This window comes from Pleurodeles waltl, chromosome 2_2 (genome assembly GCF_031143425.1).
Source record: "Pleurodeles waltl isolate 20211129_DDA chromosome 2_2, aPleWal1.hap1.20221129, whole genome shotgun sequence".
Classification (NCBI taxonomy): Eukaryota; Metazoa; Chordata; class Amphibia; order Caudata; family Salamandridae; genus Pleurodeles; species Pleurodeles waltl.
The window spans coordinates 296,664,366-296,682,771 of record NC_090439.1 but is presented as its reverse complement, the minus strand read 5'-3'; the positions used below and the strand labels follow the sequence as shown (position 1 = coordinate 296,682,771).

Here is an 18,406-nt window from a genome sequence, read left to right as displayed (position 1 = left end):
TACTTAATGTATTACACTAAAGGTAGGGCCATTTGGCAGATTCCTCTGGGGTGTGTCTGCTATGTCACTTACAGATGTGCCCTACTTAAAGACTTAACATTACTCTAGGTGATAAAATACCTATTAGTTATAGCCCTTCACACCATGTGCTGCTATCGCCTAGCATTCCTTGGGGCGTCATGTGTTGCTCCCTCCCTGCAGTGACCAAGAAGGTCCTCACACTCTGTAGCCCCCTCCTAGGCTTCAAAAGTTTCCCCTTCATCAGGCCAGGGTCAGCTTGTGATTATTCCTAATTACAAACAGAAGCAACTATTCTGCCTTGGACTTACAGTCAGATGTACAGTGTGCATTTACCCATACAATAATTTGCTCATATGTGACTCACCGAACCATGCAACAATCCGTGCATCTTGTCACCCAGTGTCTTCAGGACACTAAATAAAACAGAAGATAATCATAAACGTCTGAGATCCCCGCATTTGGTTTCCATATATGTAAATTGTGTATCTATGAGCACATAGGAAATGTTTGCATTGTAATGTTAATACTTCAGCTGTAATTGCAAAAGAGGGCGTGAGAAGACTGTGTCCATCATTCCTATGAAATTACATGACAACACATGGTTTATAGAGGTGGGCGAGACAATGAAGGCTCAAGCCAGATGCCTGGCTCTGGCTAAGCTCTAGGTCCTCATAGACACTTGAGCCCAAAACGAGCTGTCTTTTGTGGTTTCTGCTGACAACCCATGTGCAAACCTGATGCAGCAGGAATTAAAGACAAAGGCCTGATTTAGAACTTGGCGGATGTAATACTCTGTCACAAACATGACTGATATCCCATCTGCCGTTTTACGGTCCTCATAGAATAGAATGGGATCTTAATACAGCAGACGGGATATCTGTCATGTTTGTGACAGAGTATTCCCCTCCGCCAAGTTCTAAATCAGGCTCAAAGTATTAGTGCTTTAAATGTCTGGATACTGCCCAGTGCGGAGTACATGCACTTCATTAGTATGAACTAGAGAATAACCTGCACTTCTGCCATACATAGGTAAATTACCAGTGCATTTCAGGAGCACACCGGTGCTTTACATAGTATCAAGACTGCTCTACAGGGAGTGCAGAATTATTAGGCAAGTTGTATTTTTGAGGATTAATTTTATTATTGAACAACAACCATGTTCTCAATGAACCCAAAAAACTCATTAATATCAAAGCTGAATATTTTTGGAAGTAGTTTTTAGTTTGTTTTTAGTTTTAGCTATGTTAGGGGGATATCTGTGTGTGCAGGTGACTATTACTGTGCATAATTATTAGGCAACTTAACAAAAAAAAATATATACCCATTTCAATTATTTATAATTACCAGTGAAACCAATATAACATCTCAACATTCACAAATATACATTTCTGACATTCAAAAACAAAACAAAAACAAATCAGTGACCAATATAGCCACCTTTCTTTGCAAGGACACTCAAAAGCCTGCCATCCATGGATTCTGTCAGTGTTTTGATCTGTTCACCATCAACATTGCGTGCAGCAGCAACCACAGCCTCCCAGACACTGTTCAGAGAGGTGTACTGTTTTCCCTCCCTGTAAATCTCACATTTGATGATGGACCACAGGTTCTCAATGGGGTTCAGATCAGGTGAACAAGGAGGCCATGTCATTAGATTTCCTTCTTTTATACCCTTTCTTGCCAGCCACGCTGTGGAGTACTTGGACGCGTGTGATGGAGCATTGTCCTGCATGAAATCATGTTTTTCTTGAAGGATGCAGACTTCTTCCTGTACCACTGCTTGAAGAAGGTGTCTTCCAGGAACTGGCAGTAGGACTGGGAGTTGAGCTTGACCCCATCCTCAACCCGAAAAGGCCCCACAAGCTCATCTTTGATGATACCAGCCCAAACCAGTACTCCACCTCCACCTTGCTGGCGTCTGAGTCGGACTGGAGCTCTCTGCCCTTTACCAATCCAGCCACGGGCCCATCCATCTGGCCCATCAAGACTCACTCTCATTTCATCAGTCCATAAAACCTTAGAAAAATCAGTCTTGAGATATTTCTTGGCCCAGTCTTGACGTTTCAGCTTGTGTGTCTTGTTCAGTGGTGGTCGTCTTTCAGCCTTTCTTACCTTGGCCATGTCTCTGAGTATTGCACACCTTGTGCTTTTGGGCACTCCAGTGATGTTGCAGCTCTGAAATATGGCCAAACTGGTGGCAAGTGGCATCGTGGCAGCTGCACGCTTGACTTTTCTCAGTTCATGGGCAGTTATTTTGCGCCTTGGTTTTTCCACACGCTTCTTGCGACCCTGTTGACTATTTTGAATGAAACGCTTGATTGTTCGATGATCACGCTTCAGAAGCTTTGCAATTTTAAGAGTGCTGCATCCCTCTGCAAGATATCTCACTATTTTTGACTTTTCTGAGCCTGTCAAGTCCTTCTTTTGACCCATTTTGCCAAAGGAAAGGAAGTTGCCTAATAATTATGCACACCTGATATAGGGTGTTGATGTCATTAGACCACACCCCTTCTCATTACAGAGATGCACATCACCTAATATGCTTAATTGGTAGTAGGCTTTCGAGCCTATACAGCTTGGAGTAAGACAACATGCATAAAGAGGATGATGTGGTCAAAATACTCATTTGCCTAATAATTCTGCACTCCCTGTAGATAGTACAAGGACTGCTCTATTTCCACATAAGGAAATCCAAAGCATTAAGGGCGATGTAAATCAGACAGAGAAAGAGATATGTATCTAGTGATTGAATAGCACAGTTCAATCCAGAAAACCTCAGCTCAATGCCAGCTTCATGGTTGTCCAACTTGTGTGATAAGAGACATATTTTATTTAACTGCCCCTCCTTTTTCTTCATTATTGCATAGTAGGGCACCTTGAAATGTGTGAGAACAGAATATGCACTGTACAAAATCCACTGGTGCTTGATGTAAGACTGTAACGTTACTACTAACATAATGAGAATCTAGGCCACATACAGGTTGCACGACAGCTGATTGCACATTCACTAATGGCATTGTCATCAGGGTGAGAAAAGCATGCATGTTTCCATGTTCAGTTTAAAAGCTACCACTTTTAATAAATGCCTGTCAATGTGGTGATTAAACATGCCAACAGTTCTGATTCATACTGGAAACGCCCGATTTTTTTTATGCCAAATGGCTTTATTTTTTGCCGTCTTCCACCTGAAATTGCCTCTCCGTCAAGTCAATGGGTGAAAAAAACATTGTCCTGATTATTTTATTAAAATTTCACACTTTCCTCTTCTAAAATCTTGGCATGGATGAGTGGTATAACATAGTGTAATGAGGTGAAACTATTCTGAATGTCAAAAAAAATAAAAAAAGACTTCTGAATATTGCGAAGACTATCACGTATGTATATGTTGCTTGTTTCACGATATACATGCCAAACACGTTCATGACGGCTCGAACACGGAATTTTAGAGCCACACCAGACCCATGGCTCAACCACTTCTAACATTTGTCAATTTTCCCTACACCTTTGATTTGTTAGGACTGGCGTCATGCTTTCGACATTCGAAGAGCAGCTGGGTCCAGTGCGGTTACCCGACACTACACAAAATTAATACATAATAACCTTATTCGTACCTTTGGGACCTAATTATTCGTGCAAACCCACGTCTTTGTTAGTTCATAGGTGATGCGGGTCAAGACTGTAAACTTAAAATCAATAGAAGTTCTATTACACCCTGAATGACTCAACAACCCTAAATAAGTCGGGCCCACAAATTAAAGTCTTAAAGCGGCGGCAGTAAACCGGAGTCGCGTCTCAGGAACTATAGGTCACCCCACTACGTACAAGCCGCTCGCCCTGGTCCCTAAAAACGCGGACTTTAACTGCAGACAAGAGCCGCGCGGACCAATCCAGACGAGCCTACCACCCAACAGACCGTCGCGAAAACCACAGGAACCGACTTCTACTACTACTAGTGAAATTAACTCAGCATCGCCTCCACCCCCCACAAACAATCGTAACCCTCATTCTCCACCCAGCTAAAACTTTCTTATTGCCGTTTAATCTCTAACTCATTAGCCCAGCACTCCCGCTGGCGCAGAATTTATGCATTTCAGAGGCACGTGTTGACTTCTCAGCCAATTAGCACTTGGGAATCCGTTGACTGAGATGCCGACGCCGGTCCAATCATAGGTGACTTTAAACGTAGCAAGCCTTTCCGGTCCCAGTGTTTACGACCGAACGTGGGATTGGTTGTCATGCAACCCGGAAGTACCGAAATTACAGATAGCGTTGTCTGTAACTGGATCAATGATTGATAATTGACGTTGGGTAGCTAATAGGTGGGCACGGCTGAACTAGTGACGAACGGATGGGCAGAAAATGGGTATGAAAATACTGCAGTTAATATTTTCATTCTAATAACGCGTTTACACATTTCCCAAAATAATGTGTAATACAGATATTTCTGATTGAATTAGAAACATTTATAAAACGTATGGATAGATTTAAAAATTCTGCACATACATAAAAACGAAATTTTTGTCTGCAGCAAGAGTAAAACGTGTTATGTTCCACAGCTGAGCTATATAGATTATGAGCCACGCGATGATTGGAAGCCCTGGATTTTTCTTTGTTTAATGATCCTATTGCAGTCTTTCCTAAACAGTGAATTATCTACTTTAGGTATCTTGGATTTCCCTACAGTATAGTGACGGCCTTCTACATTTTCGATAGATGCATGAGTAGCAACGCAGAGATTGCTTGATGCCCCCCCCCCCCCCCCCCCGCCATTCAACACTTTCAAGGAGATTAGCTCCCATGGCCCTTCTAGAAAATAGTCAGACTGTGCATGGACTGCTCAAAATAACGACAGACTCTGTTATAGGAACTTCAGAATACGTGAAAAACTGAAGAATCAGGAGTCTGGTATAGAATAGTCCCTAAGTGAGAATGTTGTTAGGTCTTGTGCCACCCCATGTCAAACAAGATCAATTTAGAAGCCATCCCAGAGTAAATGGATGATCATCCAACTATCTTAGAAGTCATTTTCACATCATCCGACATCATCAGGCTCCTAAAGTCATCAGCAGAGTTTAGAAAAGTGTGCTGGATGATTTGAGGATGCCTTGAAAATGACTGTCCGATTACTTGGCAAGCTAGGTTTGTTCTTGATGATTTCAGGATGACTCAAAAATGAGTATCTGACGATTTCACAAAATGGGATTATTACTGGTGATTTGAAATGAGTATCTGGTTACTGCACAAGATAGTCTTTTTTAAAGTAGCCTCAAGAACCATCCTATCAGATTACTTCTAAAGTACTAACAAATGGAAATGCTTCCTGATGATTTAAGGATGTGTTACTAATTACCTCAAGGCCATGACTATCATTTTGGTTTCACTTTTGTTAGAAAGTTGTAACCTGTGGCATGGTTTCAAAATTATTTGCAGATTATTGCAAATTGAAAACCATTTAGATGGTATATATACGTTTTACACTAAATGCAAATAAGCATGAAATATGCTTCAGAAATCAATGTGTAACGTTAATAGATTTATTGGCTTGTATGCACACTTTAAATGAAACCTGTGATTTCAAATTTGGTTGCAAATTGGGTTAGCACAAGATTTTAAGTGGGGATGTAGCTCTTTTAGCACACAGCTTTCTCGTAGGTCATCGAAAATTGTGCCAGCCATTTCCTAAGTGTTTACCAAGTTGTTTGTTCTAAGGTAGTTCAGTAGGCTGATTGCCGGTTTCTGGTTTGAATCTCAGCATGGTGATGACTCATTCTCCACTGCACAAGATGGCTACAATGAGAACATTTGGACAATGATGACTTTTATAAGTGCCACTGAAAAAGTCTATGGAGTACCACATTATGTTTCAGGGATGAATATATAATGTAATTTCAAAAGATGCAAAACTGCTCGGCGCGTTCTGCACCTGTCATTGTTTTGACATAACCCACACTAAAACAGAAGGGATCCCAGCACTACAGAAAATATAAAGATTTACAGTTACAATTATAAATATTAAGTAGTACACATTCTAAATGTTATCTACCAACAAATATTTATGAGTCATGAATTTTCTCCTAAATTAGAAATGAAGTCAAATAGTTCTAAGCGGTAGAAAGTTAAAATATTGCTATAACTTGCTGTAAAAATCACGAGTCTCCTTCGTAAATGTAGCTTGTTGACTTAAATGACTAGCAGATTACGAAGACAGTGCCTGCTGCAGTGTGTGTCTGCAGACCACTCTGAATTTGAAACAAACAAAATGAGCATATTGGTTGTGAATAAGCGTGGCATCTTTTAGTGTGATCCCAGCATATCGCAAAAGATATTTAACATTAGGAAATTATCTAAGAAATAGACTATGAAATCGGCTCACAAATAGAAATCAACACAGCGCTTCCTAATAAATGTGCCGCATCTACGCGATTTAGCAGGGTGTTCTTACAGACAGTTGTTACCATTTCATCAACCTAATACAGTGTGTCCTGGAGTTAGTTAATTCTCAGCAACCAAGTAATTCTTTTCTGGGGCGTTCCCGTTTAGATTTTCACACCTCTACACAGTGTGAATGCTTTCTGCCAGCATGGAGCCAGGGACCCCACACATCCGACGCCTCCCCCTCCCTTCCGGCAACAACAAAGCATTTGTTTCTCAAAGGATTTTGACGCCAGGGCTGTGGGTTAAACCAAAATCAGGAAAAAAGGGAACATTATTACAAAAGTTTCTTAGTACATAAAGCAGTTTGTACTTCCATGGTACTTTCAAAAATGAAAGTAAAGCAGCAATAATGAAAAAGTCTGCATTAGGAGTGTCTTGGTGCCCTATTCTAAGTTTACAATTTATGGAACACTCCGCCCCACCCCCCCACCATCCTTAAGGAGGCTGCTGGTATAACCCAGGCTTCCTTTCAATGAATGACCTTTACTCCTCAGTTGAGATCGAGGATGGACGTATTCAACGTGCGGATGGGAACGCGTTGCAATTCCTGGTGAGACAGAGATTCTGAGCCCCGTGAAACATGGAGGCCCACGGCAGACTGACAGAGACACGAGGAGACAGACAGATGTCAGGCCCCCCTCGAGGGACAGAGGGAGACTAGCAGAGAGGTCTTAAAGGCAGAGGGGCAACGCTGCATAGGGGAAAAAACGGTTGGCCTTGGCCAGTGTGAAAGGTATGCAGGTTCATGATAGTACAAGTGTCCATATATGTGACACCTTCAGCTGCTCTGGGCATTTTTTTTCTCCAGCAGCACAGCCAGTCCAGGTTTTTATTCAACAGTACTTTGCACATTGGGATTTCTGGATGCATACTACAAGTCCCAGAATGCAAAGTGGCCCTGTCTGAAATGCAGGACTTGGTGACACAACGGCGTGCGTGTCTCTTGCACTAGATCCAAAACCACCATTCTGCCCAGCTATCACAGACATCTAAGCCTTATGACCTGTTACATATGCACCTCCCCAGCCAACATTACGTCTCTACCTAGCTTGACGGACCCCAATCCAGACTTACTGACACCTGCTCATGAGGTTGCAAATTTCCGAGAGACAAATACTGGCCATTTGTTCATGTTTTAAGATTCTGCAAAGCCCCGAACATGATAAAGAAATAAAACTTTATATAAAAGCGTCTGTATTCGTTTTTAATACTGCTTTTTCTGCCTTTGTTTACTTTTATTGTCCGAGGGGTCATTAAGGTAGCTCTACAGCACGTATTTAAGTGATTTCTTCTTATGATTACGGTTTAAAGTATGTACTGATAAGGGGAGAATACTCAATTTGTTATCGTTCTAATTTTTGTAATATGTTAGTACTGACATGTAGTCCTACCTCTCTAAAATAATGCTCATGCCAGTAAAAAAAGGACTATGTGGCAAACTAGCTATCCATCAGCCAACACAATGATTTCTTTCCCTGTGCTTACAAGATTTTCAAAACTAAAAACCAAGACATGCTACAGACAGACGTAGGATTACAATATGTCAGTACTAGTACAGAGAAACACAAAGCATCTGGAACATTGCTGTTGACACTTCATTAGAATCGTACATCAACATACCCGCTTCAGGCGCAACACATAAGGGAATTTTCATGGTAATCACAGAGTAGAAAAATAAAGGACATTTTTGTGATGCACTTTAAGTGTATACGTTGTTGCTAACACAAGGCAATGAGTTGTGTTAGCAACAACGCAATGAGCAAGGCAATGAGTTGACAAATGAAGAGTGAGTTCAGGTTGTCATTCTGGGCCAAAGGGGACTGATGAACCTGTCATGTTACCAGATATTCCCTGCTTTGTGCCCACTACCAGTTGTTTTTAGGTCAAAGTGTACCAGACAGCGCTGCCTACTAAACTCTACCTTACCCAAATCGACCCCTCTCCACTTCACTCCAATGCACCTAATCTACCCCACCCCACTCTACCACACTTCATTCCACTCGACTCAATCTACCCCACTTCTTTTTACTTAACTCTACCACATGCTACCCAAATCTACCCCACTCAAGTCCAGTGTACTCTAATCCTCCCCACTCCCAAACTACCCTACCCAAATGTATCCCACCCTAACTCAACCTACCCCACTTTGATGTACCCACTCCAACCTACCCTACCTTAATCCTCCCAATCTACCGCACTCCATCCTATCCGAATTTACCACACTCCATTCCAATCTACCCCACTCCACCACACGCTACCCATATCTACCCCACTCCATCCAATCTAATTTAATCATCCCACTTAAATTTACCCTACTCCAAATTATCCTACTTTAGCCCAAACTACCCTGCTCCATTCTACCCATCCAATCTGCCCCACTTCAATCTACCCCACTCTTCCCGCAATCTACCCCACTCCTATCTTACTCAAATCTACCCCTCTACACTCCAGTTCAATTTACCCTACTATAATCTACTCCAATCTAACCCATTCCACCCTAATCTACACCACTTCACTCCACTCTTCCCAAATCTACCCCACTCCACCCCAGTATATCCCACTCCACTCTGCACCAATCCAACCCTCTCCACGCATTCCTCTTCAGTGTACCCCACTCTATTCCAAACCCCCTTAATCTAATCCACCCAGTCTACTCCACTCTACTACACTACACTCTTCCACCAGTCTCTCACTCCATTCCAGTCTCGACTCCAGTATATCCAACCCAATCTACCACATTCCATTCCACCCTTCCCAATCTACTGCACACCACTTAGCTCACTCTACCACATACTACCCAAATCTACTCCACTCCATCCAATCTAATCAAATCCACACACTCCAATTTAACCTACCCCACACCAAACTACCCTATTCCAATCTACCCCATCCAGTCCGTCCACTCCACCTCACTCCACTATTCCTGAATCTAACCCATTCCACTCCATTATACCCCACTCCAATCTACTCTGCTCCACCCAAATCTAAAGCAAGTCAACTAAATTCACTCCTATCTAATACTGTAATCTATCCCACTTACCCCTTTCCAATCTACCCCACTCCACGCTACCCCAGTGTACCCAATCCCACCCCACTGCACGCCACTAACATTTAGTCATGCTGAACAACGTCCACACTAGTGTATTTAAAGACTACAGAACATTGCCAAAATCAATAGCTCTTTCATAGGGGAGGCCTATTGGCCTGGCCAATGACTTTTTTTTTCTAGGAAGTAACACTTTGCAATCAGCAAAAAAAAAACATTGTTTACAAAGGTGCCTTAAAATAAGACTAGATCATACATGCCAATTGGCCCAATTCAGGTGAGAGATTCTCACTCTTTCCTGTTAAAATGTTGGTAAGTAGGAGGGGCATAATCATGAGATGTGCTATGCCACAAGTCAGCTCAGGTGATACCACTTCTGACAGGGATGGAAGAAATGGCAGCAGGCAGCTGGGCTAATAAAGGACTACCTGCTTTCCTACTGCAAGAAAGTCAGAGGTGTGATCATGAGCAACATTTACTTGCATTGTTCATGATAACCCCAGCCACAGGTAGCCAAGTCTAGACACTTTAAATAGTCTTCTAGGCCCAGATGAAAAGAGAACCAGGAAATACAGTGGAAATGGCTGAGCTTTAAATACTGTTATGGTCAACCCTTATTGGCATATTAACGTCTTGGCCTGGTAATGTTGAGACCAGTCAGCAGATTTTTTCTGCTGCTAATGCTGAGACCTGTCCCTGACAGCAAAATAACTGCCAGTGATATCTTCGAGAATGATAAGGATATGCAAATTATGACATGAATAGTTGCCGACATTACAGCTGCATCCCTCGGTAATACCTGAGACATTTTCCTAATTATGTGTAGAGTAGAAAATGTGTGTAGAATAGAAACTGTCGGCTTTGTACTTTCATGCCATAGACACAACACAGGCCCTGTACTCACACTCCTTGCACACTACAAGTCCTGAATTCTTATCCCTCAGCACACAGCACAGATCTTGGACTCCTATCCCTCATCAGACAATGCAGGTCGTTGACTGCCCCAGTTCCTTCCCAACCCCCATCCCTCATACTCCAGAGCAGACCACACCTGCCCTGGACTTCAACATCCTTTCCTTGATACGCTGCTGCTGGACTCCCACCCCTGGCACAGGATTCCCACCCTGACTTACAGGTCCTGGACCCAAACTCTGCAGTTCAGGGCATGGACTCACCCCAACAATCATGAACTTGACTCCAACCCTAATACTCATCACAGGCAATTAGCATAGTCCCAACACAGAGCACAGGCTGTGAACTCCTGCCCTACTGCATGCATGGAGGCTTTGGACTCCAGTCCCTACATGGAGGCCCTAAACACCTACCCCATTATTCAACAACAGGCCTTGGACTCACACCCAGCACCCAACACAGGCCTTTGATTTGCACCCTACCACACAACAAAGGCCCTGAACTTGCACTGTTTGGCATATAAAACAGTCCATAGACTACTACTGCTGTACATATACAGGCCCTGTACTCTCACATCAGACCCAAAACTCTGCCCTGAGTTCTTTCCCAGCACACCCACTGGTACACAACACATGTCCTGGCCTCCAATATCCTGATACTGACAGACGATCACAGCCCTTGAAATATGGGTGTTGGGCTCCCACCTCTGAGGTACAACACAGGCCCTGTCATATCTTAGCACACAAAACAGGTTTCGGGCTTCCATTCCTCGGCAAACACGAGCCCTTGTTTCCCATCCAAGCAAACAACAGGGCCAGAATGAGTTACTTGCATGTAGTCACATGATTTCTAATTCTTATCCTTATTACCTCCCAAGAAGCTTTCAAATACATTCTCCTGACATCAGTAACCCACCTCCTTGCTGCTTAACGTCCTTGCAGTAGTTCACCTGCTCACGGTTTTCACCCTCTATAAAAAGAACCTTAAAGCTTCCCTCACCCTAAATTGTTTACTTACTGAACCACTCTCCAAAAACTGCTCAACCAACTGACACTTTGTCACAAATGGAGTTTCCTGTGTCTCAGTCACTTGCCTACAAGCAGCCTTTTGCTTATAGCTTCTCTTGCACTCAGACGCCCACCTAAGGATGCTCTGTCATTCATAGTATCCATAATGTTCCAGTGTACACCCTTAGCCACAAACCCACTACTTCTACATTTAATTTGTCACCTATCCCCATCACAGGTCTTCTTATCTGCATATTCTCTCATACCTAAAGCTACTTATTTACAGCTTCAGTGCCCTTAATTGTCCAGCCACTTACAGCATATCTCATCTAGTAAGTCATCACTTACAGCTTTCCTTCCTCAAGCTGATTTGCTTGTAAACGGTCAGCCACTCATAGCCTACCCCATCCACTCACCTAAAGACAATCACTCACAGCTTCCTCTGCCCTCAGTCACTATCTTTCTTATGTTGAACAACCCACTCTGCACGTTTCCTTCAACTGTTCAATTATGGATGCTTAACCATTTTCTCCCAAATTTGATCTTACTCTATATTTGACCCAGAGCGACTCAGGAGCTCACAGCCTCCCCTACTCTCATCAATCACCTGCAAACACTTTGCCACTCACATGTTCCATCAGGCGATCATCTGCAGACACTCAGCCCCCTTGCCCTCAACTGTTCACCTCTTGTCACTTATTATTGCTTGGCACAGCATGTTCTTATGGCTCCTCATAAACAAAACACCCACTTCCTATTAGGCCTTCATCCATTCATGCCATTTATCATCTTTTAATTGTTCCACCATTTGAGTTTCCCTCCATTGACCTTGCCCTCAACACTATACTTGACCTGTGATGTAGAATAGGCAACTGGCAAACATTGGTGACTTCTCCTCGTAGGACATAGATGAGAGGTTCAACATGGTTCTGCAAAACTGAGAAGGGGTAGTGGCGGTGGTGTGCCTCGAAGACCTGTGATTGAGGAAATTAAATGGCTTCCATCATGGACGATCTCTAGAAAAAGGTTTGGAACCACGATGTACAAGTTCAGATCTATCCTAAAGTTTTTTTTTTGCTTTTGTTTACATCATCAAGTAGTAATCCTCACTCATACTTAAGTTATTACAGTGTCATCTCAGATTATTTGAGGCTCATTCTGAAGTTGTCATATAATCATCCTAAAGCAATGCGCAGGCTTCTTCAGGCTGTCGTAGAATCATCTTGAAGTAATCAGGACTTATCCTGAATTGGTGATGGTCATTCTGAAATATTCTGCGCTCATCTCAAAGTTTTGATATAATCATCAAGGAGCAGTCTTCACTCATCCTGAAGATGTCATAAAGTAATCTAAGAGTAATCCACACTCATTCTCAAGTTGTCCTGGAATCATTTTGTTGTGATCTGCACTAATCCTCAAATTGTCCTTGGGTAATTTTGTAGTAATCCACACTCATCCTCAAATTGTTCTGGAATCATTTTGTAGTAATCTGCACCAATCCTCAAATTGTCCTGGAATCATCTTGTAGTAATCCACAGTCATCCTGAAATTGTCCTGGAATCATCTTGTAGTAATCTGCACTAATCCTCAAATTGTCAGCTGGTACTCCTGGAATAGTACGCAGTCATCACACACTTTCAAATTAAATCATCAGGAACTCATCCTAGGGTAGTGTTTGTGATGACTCTGTAGTCATCTCATTTAAATATTTCGCCCTATACACATACTTCAGGATGGTTTCGGATGACTTCCCCAGATAGTTACAAGAATAGCTCAGCTGAAGTCATCTGATGACTTCAGAATGACTCTAGGATGATCTTCCTTTTTGACCTGGGACTCTCTCATTTACCTATACATTCCCTTAGTGAGTAAGCCACCAGCTGGAGACATCTGTTTGTAGCATACTTGTCGCTCATGCCTCAACTGTACATGTTCTGTGAGCGATGAACACCTGTTTGTGTGTGCCCTGCAGAGCTTATTCTGAAATGAATGGAACATTCTCCTTTACTGCCTTCTATGAGAGGGGAGCTTGTTTTGCTATTGCCATGATGCACGTGTTTTGTGAGGAAGCAAAACTTGCACTGCTGCTGCCCGATTTGTACTTCCTGTGATGGAAAAAGCTTTTATACTACTACCTTATAGACGTAAATGTGCTCTGAAACAGAGACACTTGCACTGTTTCTGCCCAGGGTGACCCTGTTCTATGAAAATGGGTTGTTGCCACTGCTATTGCTCCAGCTTATAAAAAAAACGAAGGAAATATTGAATTCACGGGAACTTGCAATGTAATATGGCCGTGATGGCCTCAGCATCTCAATATTTGATGTGAGATGCTGAGACCTTTAGTCATGAACCAGGTGCCCGACCCAGCAAGACCACCAAAACATCATCACTTCCATTTCATCTTCTTGTGTCTAGTTCACATTTCCAAACTTGCACTTTGCTTAGCTTTGACCTTTTTAGGGTCGAACCTGCGAGTGCATGCACTTGCGCATGCGTCTCGTATGCAAGATGCTGTTGTGTTCAGTAAAGGGCTCCAAGCCCGCCTGTCACTCACCATTGCGTCGTAATTCGTCAAGGCATTTCTCCCGTCATTTCCGTTCCTCTGTGTGAAGCAGGGATCACACACTAATTGATTTCAACTTAATTAGTGCATTCCGCTGCCCCCAGCATGATCAAGGTACTATTTTGTTCTAACTTCCAGTGCCCCGCAAACAGAAGGCTTGTGACTGGCTAAAATGTGCGCAGTAGGGCAAACAAAATTGCAAAGTTTTATTTTTTAAAGCTAACTTTATTTTGTTAAGTCACATTTACTCAGTTTCCACTCATGTTTTTTTTTTGTTTTTTGCTCGTGGTCGCTGTTGTCAAAAAAGATGACAATTGTTCAGACCTATTGCTTTGCCAATGCTTGTTTTTAAAAGGCTGCTGCAATAGGACAGCCATCATGTCCCACAGTCGGCAAACCCCGCTGTAGAAATGATACCGATTTGTGGGAGGTTTTGTACTATTGTGGTAACTGCATTTAAACCCCGGGCTACAGTTGGTGATGTCCCCCTTTTCATACCCTATATGGTTTGCAAGTGTTACGTTCGGCTTTCTCAGAGGTGGTAGAGAGATTTTATTTCAAGTCTAACTTTTGGACTTATAGCTGTATCATGCTACCACGGTTCAGCATTTGGACCTCAGGGTATAATTCAGAAAATAATTCTGCATCTTTCAAAAATAAAAGGAAATATATAGAGATCAGTTTGTTCAAACATTTAAAGCCACAAAGACAAGCTCAGAGACACATTTTCTCAGGGTGTGATTGTCTGAAAAAATATTTAAGTAAAATATAAACATGAATCGCACACATTGCCATGTGCTGTTGAAGCAAAATGCACAGTGCAATGAACATTTGCCTACCTACTTCTCCGGGCATTTGTGCTACAGTTAAAAGTAATGGGACCAAAAAGAGCATGCTAATGTTAGCAGTGAGCATTTCTTTCCTTAAGTTATTTGTACATTGGGTTTTGTAAAAATTTTATGCTGGGAAAAATGTTAAAAAATGTTTACAACAAACTTGCAACCAAGCTGATTTCGTTCAAAGTTTTTGAAGTGCTCACAATGTTGCTTCTAGTATGCTATATATGCTTCTGTTTTCAAACTTAGAATGATGGCGGATGATCCACAGAGGAACTTTCGCTCCATTTATTATGAAAAAGTTGGATTTCGTGGGGTGGAAGAGAAAAAGTCTTTGGAAATCCTACTGAAAGATGACCGACTGGGTAAGGTGCATTTTAAATTTTCTTTTACATAAATCCTCCGTTCCGAAAGTTTTGCAGTGAAATTAGCTGCCGAACAAACATGTCTTCCATAGAAAGGACATCTAGATAACACAGATAAATATGTTGTTCCTTTCTAATAATGTCAGTAAACTGTTTTATAGGTATTTTTATCACTTGGCACTTCTAGTATTTTCCACCCTAGAAACAGAAAGACATTTCTGAAGAGGATAGATAGTGCTGTCGGAAAATTATCTGCATCAGCAAAGATGCAAAATAATGGTTGAATTTTATTGTGGAAAGTAAAAGAAAATGAAAATTCTTATGTCACAACTTTATAGTTGTATTGGATACCCTGCTCTCTCCTGATGTAATTACCTGGCCTTGAAAGTGAGGACAGGCTTATAAATAACGTTTCTTTTTTTTTTTTTACCAAAGTACTTAAAAGAAAAGTTATTATTATAGCTGAATTGTGATTAATCGAAAACATCAATAGTTAGAAATATCACATTTTATTTTTGGTAAAAAGATATGCCTCGTAAAAAACAGTGCTAATTTATTTAAGCTACTTGTAGGAGATTAAACTCTTGCCATTTCTGAGTGTGTGGATTGAAGTTGTATGCGGCTGGTGACCAATCAAACACATTTTCACCATACCTGGTAGTACTTCCCTTCTAGGACCTTAGTAGAGCCACCGTGTTTCAAACTTCTTTGCATAGCCCTCTTTTCATTTTATGCCTCACCTAGCACTATATTAACACCATTATAAGGGACGCTATAAGGCATGAGATGATGCTGTGGGTGTGTGACCTCCTAAATTAGGCAAAGGTGAAACGTAATAGGGCAGTGACATCTACTACCCTCAGAGATCGACTCAAATCTTTTGACTCAGACAGGAGTAATAAGATCATCAAATCAAACAATGCAAATTAATAACCATAAACAACCAAAATTTACAATGAGGAGTCAGCAGTTTATACACACCATGACCTATGTTGTCATGAATCACCACACCAGTTTAGTAAATTGTAAACATTTATTGCCCTTACATTAAAAGCAACGTAAATGATGCGCAAAAAAAAAAAAGATAGCAATACAGAAACAAAAGGAGCTGTCCAAAGCGTCTGAAAAATCTCAGTCCGACAAGTGCAATTACCATTAAATACTCCAAAAGAATTATACAGAACGACAACAGAATTATTTGAGAAATGGCAATAGATTTCATTAGTTGTGCAGTTGAAACAATCATAACCAATTAATAAACATTCAATTTAGTTATCGGGTCAGACATCCTAGCTACCAAATTCTGATTAGAAAAGCATGTGTGGGGCTGGGCTTTGTCATATGAAAAAAAAAAAATAAGACAAAAATTAATTGGAAAACATCTAACTATGACGCTATCAAAAATATGCCATTGGATTTCTTAGGGGAAAAAACTGCAAAGGAAAACCAATGCACATTGGTTATACCTCTTCTAAACTTGACAGCAGTTAGCAGAGTCTTTGTCAGCAGAGCACAGGAACAGCACGTCTTCAGCGATCACCATCAGGAGCATGAAAAGGGGCAACAGTTCCCTAATGTTGGGGCTAAGGTATCTGAACTGTTGAAACATAAGTAGCTGGACAGAAAAGCTGTGCAGAGTTAAAACTGGAAAGAACTGAACTGAACTGAAAAGAAACTGAACGGAACTGAACTTACATCACCTAAAACTTTGCCTAATTAAATTCTCTAGGTTTCTATTGGACAGGTCTATGAGGTGTGATAGTGAGCATCCTATTGAATTTCATCTCTTCTTCATTTTGTATCTTTCTTCATTCCTTCTCCAAGATAGGCTTAGGGTGAGGCTCCTCCGGTTGGCAGTTTCCGCAGAATAATAACATTGTAAAAAACAGCACAGAAAACGATTCAGCACTGTACTTGTGGAAAAAAACTAAAATGTAGGCCTTTTTACTAATGCTAATACATGAAGACACTACATGCTACACACTTCCAGATTAATATCACTTCATCTGTTTGGACATGTGAATAAAATGTATCATTGTAGAGTCTGTCTTTGAGCTGATTTTATCTTTTTACTGTTGCAAATAAAAACAGGTAGTTCAGAGCTGATTTATCGACCAGGCTTCTCTGTTACAAAAGATCAGTAATGTTGTTAAAAGTGAATAAATGGGTTCTAGAAAACATAACCTCAAACACATATTCTTGTCATCAAAGATGAAAAGACTGAGTTGCTCAAAATAAAGTCAGAGGCGAGGGAGAGAAGACAGTTGTCTGAATTTGTGGTAGCATGAAATCTCAGAAATTGCTAATTTTTATTTAGGAATCAAGTCTATATGTTTAGTGAAGTATCCTAGACTTTAGCTTGCTCAGTCTCTAGAACCTTACAGAGGCTCGTACACGGGTCTGCAAAGCTATCATTGGTGGACAATGACTCCCTGTCTCTCAAACATGCCACTGAGAAACTGAGATAACTAAGTCGTTGCCTCTGCAATTCCATATGCTAGGGTCTGAATGAAATAAAGATCACTTTGTGGTAGTGGTATCATAATGCATGTAATGGAAGACTGTACAGTAATATGAATGAGAAACCCGAGTACCATGCTATGGCTTTGAGAACAAAAAAAACCATGAAATGCAAATAAACAAACTCGTTTAAAAAAAAAAAAATACAGAGACTCACAAACACTCATTCTCAGTATACATTTTCTCAGGCCTACCTGCAGGACAGTTTACCAGCATAAAGGAAAATTACAAAGCTAACATTTTAATTTCTAAAAAATCCATTGTAAATCCCCTAAACAACATTTTTCAAATGATATTTCAAATGCAGTAAACAAACAAAAATAAACTTTTAAAGCTGGTAATGCATGGTTTCACACACCCCCAGTTCTACAACTGCATGCAGGCCCCTTTTATGGCAGGTTTTATTTAACTAAAATCAACCAAATTTCCACTATTCTCTAACAAAATGGATCTGCATTTCACACTGTATGTAGTCAGTGGAGACATCATTTTACTCTGAGTCATATACAAATACATCTGCTTTCCTCCCTTTTTCTTTTTTTTTAATGCCCTCCAGTTAAAGATTTTTCCCTGTATGTTAAGTCTTGTGAATCTGGCTCACCTCCAATCAGTTTCCTGATAACGTCCCGAAAGACCTCCCAAAGCTTACTAAAACAAGTTAAAATATCGTCAAGCTCTTTTTACAATCTGGAATCCCA

At 41.2% G+C, this 18,406-nt stretch overlaps 1 protein-coding gene across 3 annotated transcripts in view; it reads left to right on the top strand.

The window, feature by feature from the left end:
* Positions 1 to 4,248: 4,248 nt before the first annotated feature.
* The window catches only part of TBC1D7 (TBC1 domain family member 7), a 159,722-nt gene continuing 145,564 nt past the window's right edge, over positions 4,249 to 18,406 (top strand). For 2 of the 3 annotated variants that reach the window (XM_069219742.1, XM_069219740.1), the window contains exons 1-2: positions 4,249 to 4,384; positions 15,073 to 15,188. In XM_069219742.1, coding sequence (XP_069075843.1) covers positions 15,074 to 15,188 — 115 coding nt within the window. In that variant the 5' untranslated portion in view covers positions 4,249 to 4,384; position 15,073. Of the gene's footprint in view, positions 4,385 to 6,929; positions 7,007 to 15,072; positions 15,189 to 18,406 lie in introns of those variants that run through there. The other variant, XM_069219741.1, reaches the window with a different exon arrangement.